Below are 13914 nucleotides of genomic sequence, written 5' to 3' on the forward strand. Positions count from 1 at the left end.
GGTGGATTAAAGGAGGTTCTTCTATCAGGTTTTGAAACTAATTCTTCTAATGACAGAAACAATTTGCATATTACTTCACTTACCAGTCAAAATAACAGTCAGTGGCAGTCTCTATTAGTAGCTTCTACGAGTAGAAAATTGCTGCCAAAGGGTTTGTTTCTCTGTTGGGGAAAACTTTTCTTTTAGAGATTTCATTGAAACCACATCCTAGAAATAATGTGGACCAGAGATGGAGATGATAAACACTTGCTGAAAACAAGTAGTTTCCAGCACTTGTGTAGAAAACAGCTTCACTGCTGGGAATAAAAAAGTGGAGCCCAATGAACATGACTGGGCTCCAACAGAGTTGGTGGATAGGGGAAGAGTGACGGATGTCATCTACCTGGACTTACGCAAAGCATTTGGTACTGTCCTGCATGACATCTTTGTCTCTAAATTGGAGACATGGACTTGACAGATGGACCACTCATTGGACAAGGAATTGGCTGGATGATTGCACTCAAAAGAGTTGCGGTCAACAGCTCAATGTCCAAGTGGACACCAGTGACAAGTGGCGTTCCTCAGGGGTTGGTATTGGGACCGGTCCTGTTTAACATCTTTGTTCGTGACATGGACAGTGGGATTGAGTGCGCCCTCAGCAAGTTTGCCGACAACACCAAGATGTGTGGTGCGGTCGACACGCTGGAGGGAAGGGATGCCATCCAGAGGGACCTTGACAGGCTTGAGAGCTGGGCCCGTGTGACCGCATGAAATTCAACAAGGCCAAGTGCAAGGTCCTGCATGTGGGCTGGGGCAATCCCAAGCACAAATACAGGCTGGGGGGAGAATGGATTGAGAGCAGCCCTGAGGAGAAGGACTTGGCCGTGATGGTTGATGAGAAGCTCAACATGAGCTGGCAATGTGCGCTTGCAGCCCAGAAGGCCAACCGTATCCTGGGCTGCATCAAAAGCAGCGTGGCCAGCAGGTCGACGGACGTGATTCTGCCCCTCTACTCAGCTCTTGTGAGACCCCACCTGGAGTACTGCGTTCAGCTCTGGGGGCCCCAACATAAGAAGGACATGGAGCTGTTGGAGAGAGTCCAGAGGAGGGCCACGAAGATGCTCAGAGGGCTGGAATACCTCTCTTATGAAGGCAGGCTGAGAGAGTTGGGGCTCTTCAGCCTGGAGAAGAGAAGGCTCCGGGGAGACCTTATAGCAGCCTTCCAGTACCTTAAGGGGGCCTACAGGAAAGTGGGAGAGGGGCTTTTTATAAGGGCATGTACTGACAGGACGAGGGGGAATGGTTTGAAACTGAAAGAGGGTAGATTTAGATTAGGTATTAGGAAGAAATTCTTTACTGTGAGGCTGGTGAGACACTGGAACAGGTTGCCCAGAGAAGCTGTGGATGCCTCCTCCCTGGCAGTGTTCAAGGCCAGGCTGGAGATGGGGCTTTGAGCAACCTGGTCTAGTGGAAATGTGTACCTGCCCATGGCAGAGGGGTTAGAATTAGATGATGTTTAAGGTCCCTTTCAACCCAAACCATTCTATGATTCTGTAACACTGAGTGAGGCAGGAATGTCTCCCTCACTGCTTAACGCAGTGGTGCTGGGCTTTATACAAACACATATGAATGTCAAACCTGAGTCTCAGAGAGATCTTTTTGAGCCTATGATGCCTGTTCCTGAGCTCACTGTTTTAATGTGAAAGATGCTTCAAGTCAATCACATGATAAAGAAAAGCATAAAAGAGTGTCCACTCTGTTCTTGTTAATATATGTAATATTTTGTGTTTGCTGCTAATGCCACGAGAAATCCAGACAGATCACATCCACACTGCACAGCTGAATTGTGCTGAGTCAGGAGCATGGTTTGACTGACAGTAGAGAGAGGCCCTGTGACCATGATAAAAATTCTGCATTTATCTGGCCAGCAACAGCAGCCGCCGCGTCCAGTGGCTTTGACCTGTGCTCTCCCTCCATGCAACACCTGACTCTCCTGGTGCTGCAGACGGCATTTCACAGGAGTGACGCAGCGCTCTTTCCTGCAGTGAGTAATTTAAAGCAGAAAGGCGGGTCTGGCAGGGGAATTGTGAAACAACTGCACTAGCATGGAAGACTGGAATATTTAAATAACTGAATGTCTTTACTGAAGTAGAATACATAAAACAAGCCAGAATTTCTCCCTGTCACTTGCACCTTTCTTTGGTGGCTACAGGAGTTCCCACTGAGAACTTTTTTCCTAGCCATGATAGTAAGAAATACAGTAACTGCATAGCGCCCAGTCACAGCTGGGGAAGTGGCTCTTCCTCTAACGCTCCTGGACCTTCTGCCACTCTTGGAAAGCAGCTCTCCCTGTTTCATTAAGGGCAAATGAACACTGTTCCTTGCGGAATGAATGGTAAATGGGCAAGTCCTTTGATGGCTTTGTGTTCATTCTTTACACCCATCTTGTACACCCAAACTGACACCGGTAGATAAGGTTCCTTCTTGTATTTTCCTGAGAAGGCAGCAACAGCTGCTTTGCAAAGCACTTCTCAGCCAGGTAGTACTACCTGGGATAAAAAGGCCTGGAAGTCCTCCTGGCAGCAATTCCAAGCTTTGGGCCTTGGTTCAGTTCCAAAGCATACATGGAAACTGTGTTAACCCATCAGTTTAAACATCACGCAGCTCCTTTCTGAACCTCTGTAGGCAGACTGATACTGCAGGGATGCTGCGGGCCTCAAGCTTCCTCTGAAATCTTTACTGGCACTTGACTGCCAGGTCTAACAGCTGCAAGCGGTGTTTCCTTCTGACTGTGAGCAACCCAGGAAATTTAGCCCATCCTATCTGATGCTAATTTGGTTACGGTGACTCACCCCCTTCCAGGATTTCCACGATAATTGCTACAACGTTCTCCAGCTGTCAACACAATCCCCCAGGGGTCTGCAAAAAATTCTAGTTGTAGAGGATTTATAACTTATGTATAACCAAATCAAAGAATCTAATCCTAGCTATCAAAGCCTTTAATGGGTGGAAGTGCCTCCAAAATAATCTCTTTCCTGCTTCTTCTGCCAATATGTACCTTAGGAATGATGAAATAATCCACACTATAGGCTTAGGAAAGTAGGACCTGGTTCTATCCTGCATCTCACCTGGGTTTGACACTGGTTTACATGTGCAGTGACACATTGCCTTCAGCACAAAATTCAAGACCTGTACCCTCTGTTTTCCACAGTAATAAAAGCTTTGGCTTAGAAGTAGTTGATTGCACTCAGCACTCTGCAGAACAATATTTTTTCACAATTGCAACCAATAGAAAGAACTGAAAAAAATGCCAATGCTACAAAGTTGTAGTGCTTTGTAGGTAAATTGAGTGATGGCAGGATTTGCTGATGTTATCCCAATGTTCCCAGCAGATGACCCTTCCCTCTGCCCTCCCTTTCCTTAGCTGATTCACTCTGCTGCATACATTTTGGCTTGTAAGCAGTCCTGTGTAGGGGGTGTGCAAGCGAGACTGATTGATCTCTAGGGGCAAATAGACTGCAATCGTAAGTATACTTCTTTGTGGCCAGGCTAAAATAGCAGATTTTGCAATGCAATGAGCAGCTCAATAAGCGAAGCACACGGTGACTCAGAGTCATACACACACGATCTTTTAACAGCATCAGCAGCCTCACCCCCTAATGCAAGAGCCCTCCCTTCTCTCCCGTGTTTCTCTGAGAACAGTTCTGAAAAGCACAACTTTATTCTCCCCTCCCTGTGCACCCCATGCTGGTGTCTCACCCAGCCCTTACTCACTCAGGCAAATTCCACCTGTTTGCCAGGTAACTCTCCCCCCAGCCTCGACTGCTGAGATGCAGCAGAAGCATCCTGACCATACTTCCAACATATATGGCACAAAGATTCTCCAGGTCAGGTACACTCAGCTGTGACAGTGCCCGAGTCCGCAGGGAAGATGCCTCACCGACCTGCACTCTTTGGATCCTGTGCCCATGCAAGAGTGTACTCTTAACCTGGACACAGGGCCACTAGAACTGGCCAAACTATCGCAGCAGGTGCTACGACGTTTCAGCAGAAGGAGGAAGTATGGCCTAGGCTGTCAACATCTCTTTGCCAGCAAACCCATGTATGACGCAGCATGCCTAGGCATTTACTCCTCTGTTCAAGACCCCTTATCATCCTGCACAGGATTCTTCCTAGTCTTCCTCTCTGCCTAGCAGAAGTGAGTGCATATTAGTTGTGTAGATGTCCTAGGCTTAGTGACAGCAGGACCCAGGGTTCAGGCAAGACAGCCCAGGTTTGCCCTGTCTCAGCGCAGGGCTGTGATTTTTAAGGTACACCCAACTGACTCAGCAACATGGTTGCATTCTGAAGACTGATCTTTTAAATATGTATGTTTTGGATTTGGACCTCACCCACGATGGCCTGGTGGGTGCAGAAACACTATGCCAATTTGGTTAATGCAGATCTGAACCAGGTCTACTGAGACCCTCATCTGTCTTTGAGGCAGCATTAGCTGCTGGCCCCAGTGCTCCTGTAAAGCTTGTTACCATAAACAATGTAGCCACACAGAGGAATGCCATCAGTTCTACCTACAGCTCATCTGACTCTTGGAGACCCAAACACATCTACCTGCAAAGTCTGAGTGACCTGGCTGTAACCCTTTTGGAAACCAGTTACCTCAGGTATTGTTAAAAACTGATTTTCTTCCTCACCCACTATCTTGCCTTCCAAGTCAGACAAAGACTGAAAAGATAAGGGAGTGAATCTGTGGTCCTGTTTAATGTTTTTTGTGACCTGCTGGATTGAGTTTAACAAACAAGTCAAATAGAAATAAATTTTAATATTGTACATAGTGCTTTCACGCCACCTTCAAAGAAGATGCTGCACTGCTCCATCTCCTCTGACCTAGAGAGCGGTTTCAGCCAACAGCATGCTTCATTGACTTTCTTTGGAGTTACAAGTTGGGCATTACTCCTCCATTTCATTGGCAAAGCTGAAATAGTGACGTGATTCAAATCGAGGCACCTGTTTTAAACAACAATGCTGCAACACAGCATCTTTGGAATACAAAGGTTGCAATGAATTAACAGGTAACTTCTCCTTGGAGTGGGCAATACAGCCAGCACAGCCTACTGTAACTGCTTCACTGCTGCTCTCTCAAGAGACCTGACCATTTCGGAAACTGCGCTCTGGCTCCTTTCTAAGCCTCCTGGCTCTGTCCATCTCTTGACACTTGGGAGTTGCTAAACCCCTGTAGTTTCATAACTCTTTCTCAATCATCTGAATCACAAGGATCCTAAAACCTGTGTCTGTCTCCAGTTTATATCCTCCAAAGGCAAGAAGAATCATATATATCCACCTCTGCCCAAGGTCACCTCTGGATGCCCTTGGGGGCCTACAGGAAAGCTGGAGAGGGGCTTTTTACAAGGGCATGTAGTGATAGGATGAGGGGGAATGGTTTTAAACTGAAAGAGGGTAGATTTAGATTGGATATTAGGAAGAAATTCTTTGCTGTGAGGGTGGCAAGACACTGGAACAGGTTGCCTGGAGAAGTTGTGGATGCCCCCTCCTTGGAAGTGTTTAAGGCCAGGCTGCATGAGGCTTTGAGCAACCTCGTCTAGTGGAAAGGTGACCCTATCCATGGCAGGGGGGTTGGAACTAGATGATCTTTAAGGTCCCTTTCAACCCAAACCATTCTATGATTCTACGATTCTATGATTTGTATGTAGCCAGTGATCTCTTGTGGCTTTCCAAACTCACCAGTCAGGTTAGCAGCAAAACTCCCATAGGGAATAAAACCAGTAAAACCTAATACAAATAGCAATATGAAGCACGTTCCTATCCTATGCATGCTGCTGCATGCCAGTGAGAAAAGAATCTACATGGAAAAATGGTTTGCACTAAAATGCTCGCTTCCTCCTTACCTTCTTCTTCAGAAAATCTGTTCAGAGTCCAGATGTCAGTAACATACATTTCTGAACTGCAAGATATCTGTAATGCATCTTGGCCTTGAGAAACTGTGCTACAAGCTTGAAAGTTTGTCTCTATTACAGATTTTGAAAGGAAAATGAACGTTGGGACTCATCTGCTTTACCCTCAAAATTGTGTTTCAGAAGCTCTGCTCTGACACTACAAAGAAGTGCAAGGAAGCCTCCTCATTGTTAGTATCCAGCTTCATTTACCTCACCGGCAGGAGCTGAGCTTGGCATGTTCCTTGCACAAACTACACATAATTTACATTTATGGCTTAAACTTTTTTGATCTTGCAAAGACTTGCATTTCCTCAATTTCTGGAGTGAGTCAGGCAGGATGACTGCATTTTAAACACAGTTCTAAAAATTGTGGAATGAAGCTCTGCTTCTAGGTGCATTCATGAAACAAAACCAGGAGATCACTAAAAGTGAAGCAACTGAAGGGATGCCCACTTCTATCACACTTTGCTAACCTTTTTTTTGGTCAACTTTGTCACTTAAGACAGCGTTTTTTATTGTCAGTGGCACATGATTTATAGGAAAGCAATCCAAAGCTATCCTATGACTGTGATTCACTTTCTTGACCCTATTACCGTGAAAACTGCAAATGATGCAATAGGCTGTTACTACCATTCAAAGATCCATCACAGCATCTGTTAAGTAATTTATACTCCTTATACTCCGAGGAATGCGTTTTACAGTAAATGGAAGTAGAGAATTGTCAGGAACGTGGGGGGGTGGGGGGAAAGAAACGACTACTGCATCAGTGTTGGTAAGTCGACCATGCATAAAGCACCTGGGGACACAGGCAGGGGAGGAGCCACCTGGTATCTCAAAATCTTGCCACTGGACCACAAGCAGAACAGTGGTGAATTAAATCCCAAACTAACAGACACCACTGACAGCCCTGCATGGGAAAAGCATCTCACAGTAGTCTCTGCTCTCACAGGACTTGTGATATCAAGTCCCCCTCCTCTGCAGTCACACAGACTCAGTGAAGGTAACTCCAAGTTGGATGGCTGAGGAACAGGCCTAAAGAAATCAGCTAGAAAACCATGAAGTTATATGAGACGAGAAGGACCCCTCCACATACCAGAATCTGACAGAAGTACTGAACATGTCCACAGCAGGAAGGTGAACCGTGGTGGTGGCCATGAAGTAACACAGGCAAATATGGGCTGTGGAAAGCTGGGCTCTTCACTGAGAAATTTTGAGCAGCGATGTCCAGGGAGGGATTTAATACAGCAAGGGTAAAATATGCAAAGAAAGGCAGTGAGAAATGGCAATCAGCATTTTAGGAAGAGTCCATTTAATTCCTCTGCAGCATACAGAGGGAAGGAGGTATTGTGCAGAGCTGCCTGCATAGGTGCCGTACAGAGACTGCGCAGCTGAGCGATGCTGAGAGTTAAAACAAGCAGCAGCAGCACAGTCCCTCATGTGATGAGGGGATCCTTAATGTAAAGGACCGTTACCGCAGCACAGGTTTTAACACAGTGTTCTCCCCCTTTGCAACACAGTGTAATCTGGAAGATTCGTGATGACAAACTTGCATCTGCTGTTTTGGTTTTCATTGTAAAAAAACACAAAGGAAAAGCTATGTAGCAAACCGCTTTGGCTTGCCGTTTGTCAAAATGAATGCAAATCCCTCTGCTGCAGAAGGACCACCTCTGCATCAAACAAATAAATAAATATTCCTCCAGCGTACTGAGAAATCCCCCTGAAGTGAAACAGAAGGTTCCTACAACTTCAGAAGCCTGGTATTGCCTCTCCAAGATTGCGACTGTAAGGAAAACAGACATTTTGGTCCCTTTCAGCTACAGAATATTAACAACAAGGATGCAACAAGCAACAGTTTATTTGTAGAAAAATCCTTTACAATTTTACTACATTGTAAGATTAAGGAAAAAATAGTATTAATATATGTACATACAATATATATAAACAAACACACATCGCACCATTAAAATTACATGCTTTTTAGAACAGAGAATGGGTCATATTCCCTCATATCAATTTTAAAGTTATCACTGCAAGAAACCTTGCTTCCTTTTTGTTTTTATCCCCATCAAAGTTTTCAAGTACAGGAAGTAAGTAATGCAGGATCTAACAGTAGAAAACCTTTGTTACACACAAATTACAACTGACAGCTATACAATATTATTCTGCAGTATCCAACACTTGTGTTTTTTGAACTCTATAATGATATGAACTTTTACCTGAGGTGCATGGAAATAATGAAGCATAATAATTGGCAAGTTTAAGAGATTTTCACATTATGATTTGACTGTAATCGAAGTTGATTAGGTATCACACGTCTATACCCATAGTACTGGTGCAAGAATGCTCTGCGTGAGTCATCACCAATGTCTTAGAAGTGCAGTAAAAATCAAAAGGCAAGCACCACTTGCAATGATAAGCATGCAGACAATTTAGGTGAAACAGAGGTAGCGTGTTTTTGTAACTCCAGCAGGGTCATTCAAATCAACTGCACCCTCCCTCCTGCAAAAGGCACTCGCTTTTTCAGCTATAAACAATGTGGTTTTAAATTCACTTGGACTGGCCGCAAATGGTGGATTTCTCTCCTTACAAATATAAAAACATGTTAAGCAGAGGACACGATGAAAAGAAATAGGTGTAAGAAGTACACATTTCAGGTAATATGTGCTATTCCTTTCCCCCTACCTTCTTTGGGGAGAATTGAAATATTTTATAAAACAGTTGCAGTACGTCATCCAAAAGTTAAGACTTTCCAGTTAAATTGGCAGTATTAAGCAGCACATTATGTATCAAGAATAACTGTAAAACACCAGAACTACACCAGCCTTTTTAATAGGTAAAGAGCAACGATTCACAGTTAGAAGTAGAAAGTATATGCACAGAAAGGCGGTGCTGGAGAAGGATAAAGATCCTTTGATGTAAAACCTCATAAATGAAAATGCACAGAAACTCTTGTACTGTGTGTTTTACCCTTTCTGCAGTTTGAAAAGATGTCCATGTACAACACCTGCTCTTACCGTGACACTACAGAGCTAATTGAGTTGTAAGATGTGCCACTGTTGCAACTGGAAGCATAAGCCTCTTGACCATTAGCATCTAAATTTATTTTGAACACAGAAGATGCCTTCAGTAAAAAGTCTGCTGCATCTCTGCGACCTAACTCCCTCAGCTTAGACATTAGGATACCTACAGTGCTCTCAGGAGCATTACTCCACTCCTGCAGAAGTGCATGGACTGGGCTTGAGATAAAGTCATTTTGTGTTCCATTATTTGTATTGTACTTTGCAACAAGATCAGGGAGGCCGAGGTTCATGGCCAGAAGGCACCAATCTTTGCCCATAGGATCAGGTGGATCCAAAAGTCGACTTAGTTTTCTCCTGGTAAGTAGATTCAGATCGGAAACATGAATATCCATTCCTAGGCTTCCCTGGGAGTAGACATCAAGACACCCAAAACACAGTATACTGCTAAAGCTCTCTTTATATCCCCCCATAGTGTTAGTTAGTGATGTCTCCTTTTGACTCTGTGCACGGAAAAAGTCTCTAGGCTGGTAGACCATTACTGGTTCATGACGTTCCCTCAGCTGCTGAGGACTAAGGTAGTATTTCCCAGTCAGAAGGCCTGGTAAGGTTGTGGCCATTAAGTTATCAATGGTGCTGCATACGGAATCCAGGAGTAAACAGCACTTGATCTTCTCTGTTTCCAGTCCTCTGACTTGAACCTCTATACCCTGACCATGGTTGACCAGCAGCACTAAAAGCTCAGCTCCGCGATTCATAATCTTTGATCCATTTACCCACAGACGTATATCAGCATCCCCCTCTGTGCTTTGCTGATGAATCCACCTGCAGAGATTCACCTGAACTTTATGAAAAATTCCACAAGGAAACGGCGTAAGATGTTCCACAGGAACGATTCTAACACCACCATAAATCAGCACCTCATCCTCCTCATCTGTCCAAGACCTATGGAGATTGTCAGTCTTTATGAGAGCAGGAATATCCACCATTGTTCCACTGCTAAGGTCCCTTGCACAAATATCCATGGCATCCAAAATCTGTATGAGTTCTTCCACATCACTATCTGTCACCAGACGCTGGATGTCCTCTATAGTGTACCGACCTCTATAGTGATGGAGGGCTTTTGGGTTCTCCACTGACAGGATTTTTCCAAGGACATTTGAACAGAGCCAGCGAGGATCCAGAAGCACAACATCTTGGACAGTTTCACTCTGCATAATGTTAATCTGTTTATAAATATGAAAGGTACTATTTACATCTTGTGAAGTACAAGATGATACCCCACATTCTCTCTTTCCTAACTTACTGACCCCATCACTTAATTAACACTGCTGACAGGAGAAAAACAAACAGTGCATTTTAATTTCTTGCAAGTAGTCAAGGGCAGATCTTGTAACAAAGAGCAGATCTAGTTCTTGATTTCCACTAGTAACAAAGCCATTAGAGCCTGACATCAGTAAAGCCTAGCCATGCCCTGCAAGCTATTTATGCAAAGGTGTTATCCTACGATTCGATTTCTAACAGACACACATACGTTTCTCATATGCACTGAACACATTAGGCACTACCTGATTTAAGATGATAGCATACTTACCCTTTCTGGGTATTTTATATTCTTACAACTATAGCTATAAACTTCTGTAATTCTTCCTGTCTCAAAGAAATAATGTTGAATGAAATAGGAGTCACAAGATAGTAAGGATAATAAAAAGCACTATTAACCAGTCTCTGCTTCTTATGATGTCTTAAGAGGGAGGAGGAAAAAAATAACTATAGACATTTGCTTAAATCCCATTAAGCAATATTCTACCAGAGCAGTACCTTGCTAATAAAGAGATGCAATTTAGATAAAAAAACTTACTTCTCCTATGCTATGCAACTGCTGTGCAATATGCCGTAGGTCATCTTCACTTGCTAGGGGATTAAGCTGTTCCTGTACATCGTATACAAACTGCTGCAAGGACATCAGCTGGTTGGGTCCATTCATTTTTCTCCATGAAGGCATTGTGGAGATTATTTTTTCACACAGATGAGTCATAGGAGGACAAGTCTTACAAAAGCAGAGAAAACATCCATTTGTAATTCTACTCTGCTGAGAATTACAGTACTATTTTTTTTTTAATGGAGGTTACAAGGTCTAATGCATTATGACATATATTCATGTCTAAAGAGTTCCCCTTGTGATGGACCCTTGCTCTTCTATCTGGCATTCACTTGCCACAAGATCCGACTTTTCTTAATAAAGTGAATTCCAGAAACAACTTTTTTTGCTGAAATAAACAAGCTTTCCAAACATCACCATTATTACAAAGGGAATCCTGACACGTGGAACAAAGTTTGGTTTATGTAGTCCTGCCCTGTCAAATGTGCTGACGACCTGAAACAGTGACTTCAAAATGTATCAACTGCCTTCATGCGTCTAGAAGTTAATCTTTACTTTAGAAATTGTCAACATTTAAGTAAAATCTGTACTCAACAATATCTGTACAGGACCAATTTACTTCAACAGGCGAGACAGCAGAGTACCAAAGAAAAAGTAAACATGGCACTTTTATCTATTGATTGTCTTGGACATCACTAATGCCTTAATCCTACACTCTCAAGCCACAGCATGCGCTTCTTATGCAGCAAAGCCCTCCAGATTTCAAGTTAGTGACCACAGCTATGATAAAGTTTTCTCAGAGAAGAAAAGCTTATTTAATCAAGAGACCATCTGGAACATAAAATAGGCTGAATTTTGCATAAAACCATCATTTTCCTCAACCTACAGAATGAACTCAGTAATACACTCACTTTTCATTCATTTTTTAAAAAATACCGATCAGAAGTAGCTGCAGAAAGTCTTGTTGGTATGTCACACAAGTAAGAGGGCCTTTGGTACAAAGAAATTTAAACCCATTTAGCACAGACTACGTAACAACTTGACTTGGTCACCCTCAGTATGGGAGTCTCTGTGGATTCACGGTGATGACATCAAACCATGGCTATTTTACATTTAGTCTCATATACATATACCTACACATATATATATAACTCCAAGCACATATTTTTCAGTAAAAAAGTGTGGTAAAGTTAATGTACATTCAGTTCACACATCTATATTGGGAATTATCTTACGAACAGTTGAGGAAAATGTTCTACTCTGGTGTTTTTTTTTAATGAAAAACGTATTTGCCTGAAATATATTCAGTTTCTCTGTAATACTATGCTGATAGAAAAAAAGATTTTTTTAAAAAAAAAGAAGGATCAATGCTGGAAACCAATCACTGTCAATTCAAAATACAAAACAGTAACTTTGAACTGAAAATCTCAAAATAATTTCCTTTCAAGAAAGATCATTTTGGTGACAAAACACCTACGTTTTTGAAAATGCTGACTGAATCTTTGATGTCAGGATTTTGCTTATCACCAGGTCTGTCATGCATACTGCTAAAAAACTGAAACACCACTCGTTTCCTTAAGTTTCTTCGTGTAAGTACTAAATTCACAGTAGATTATTACAAGATTTTCACATTTTGGCTGGCCCAACCCAGACCATTAGACATTACTTACAGAAATTATTTGGCATCTTATTTCTTGCAAGTGATTTCGGAGAAGCTTCATATCTTTAGACCCAGATGCTCCAGCATCCAAGACAAATAACTTGTCTGAAATTTGCAGATCATTTCCAAATCTAAAAGAGAAAAAATGAGCAATTAGTCCCCAATCCAGTTTTATTTCTTAATCCAGCTGCACTTAAATGACACAAGAGTTATTTTTCTTCAAGGAATGATGAAAAATTTTAAGTACGGATTATGCTAAGATATTTTATAAGCACAGATAGTATAGCTGCTCTCTAACTTTCTCGAAAATAAACAGAGATATTGAGAGAAAATTGTTGGCTTTCCTAAGGAAGAAGGCTGAAGATGTATAAGAAAATTACAACTGCATCACAGAACTTAATTACAAAACCAAACTTTTTACTAGAGAAGGGACAGCAGGCATAAATTCTTTTTAAGGTCTTCATATTTTTTGTCACTGCTATTGACACCAGCTCTCTTTCTCACTTCCTTTTGACTTTTCAACCGCACACACTTGTTTTCCTAGCTCTGGGCTGATTTGCATTTAAGAGGATTCCAACATCAAAGATTACAAACAGGTATTTTCTGTTGGTTTATTGCAACTGATTAAGATACTGCCCTGCCACTACTGTGCTGGAATTCCTACATCTGTTTCTTCTACAGACCAGACAAGTGTCTATGCTAACAGGTATGGATGGTTCCTCGGACCATGTGTTACACACTTACATGCTCCACATTTCTGTGCTCACTGTGAATATAAATTACTGTCACTTTATACAATAGTATGTTCGTGAAAAATTCCCTATTTCCATCTACAACTAGCATGCTCTCCAAACATTTGCTAAAGAACATGAGAAGTTTCCCTAACTTCTAGCTGTCTCTTGGAAGACCTTGTCACCCGTGTGACTCCATGGTGTCCAGCTCTTCACAAACTGTGTATGGAGTAGTTCCAGGCCTGGTTTAAGTTTTTTTCCTACCCATCCTAAATCAATTCAGAGTGAAGGGTGGCTCTCCTGTAAAGCTTCCTTTTTTGCACCCAGAGTTTGTGTGGCTGAGAACTGCCCACGTTTCTGAGACTGGTGTAAAACATGAGCATCAAGATGTTAGACAGATGGCCGGTACAGATCTTTGGATGTATCTCAGTGTTTACAGGGTGAGACTTCCTGACCCTCAACTCATTTTTGCACCACTTCTGCACTCATTATAGCTCACTTAAGGCGGCTCACTCACTGTAATATTGGTAAGTGTTCCAATTTTTGCACAATATAAGCTTCCCGAAGCTTCAAAATACCATAATATCATAAAGTTTAAGCCACACAAAACCCTTTTACATATTCCTATGCATTTTAGTATTTTTTCTTTCCAGTTGACATGTTTAAACACTACATATAAATACACTCCCCACTT

At 42.4% G+C, this 13914-nt stretch overlaps 1 protein-coding gene across 1 annotated transcript in view; it reads right to left on the minus strand.

Annotated features, from left to right (window-relative positions):
* Positions 1-7889: 7889 nt before the first annotated feature.
* The window catches only part of DAPK1 (death associated protein kinase 1), an 87566-nt gene continuing 81541 nt past the window's right edge, over positions 7890-13914 (minus strand). The window contains exons 23-25 of the mRNA XM_068422074.1: positions 12500-12620; positions 10809-10997; positions 7890-10173 (exon numbers count right to left, since the gene is read on the minus strand). Coding sequence (XP_068278175.1) covers positions 8941-10173; positions 10809-10997; positions 12500-12620 — 1543 coding nt within the window. The 3' untranslated portion in view covers positions 7890-8940. The remainder of the gene's footprint in view (positions 10174-10808; positions 10998-12499; positions 12621-13914) is intronic.

This window comes from Nyctibius grandis, chromosome Z (assembly GCF_013368605.1).
Source record: "Nyctibius grandis isolate bNycGra1 chromosome Z, bNycGra1.pri, whole genome shotgun sequence".
Classification (NCBI taxonomy): Eukaryota; Metazoa; Chordata; class Aves; order Nyctibiiformes; family Nyctibiidae; genus Nyctibius; species Nyctibius grandis.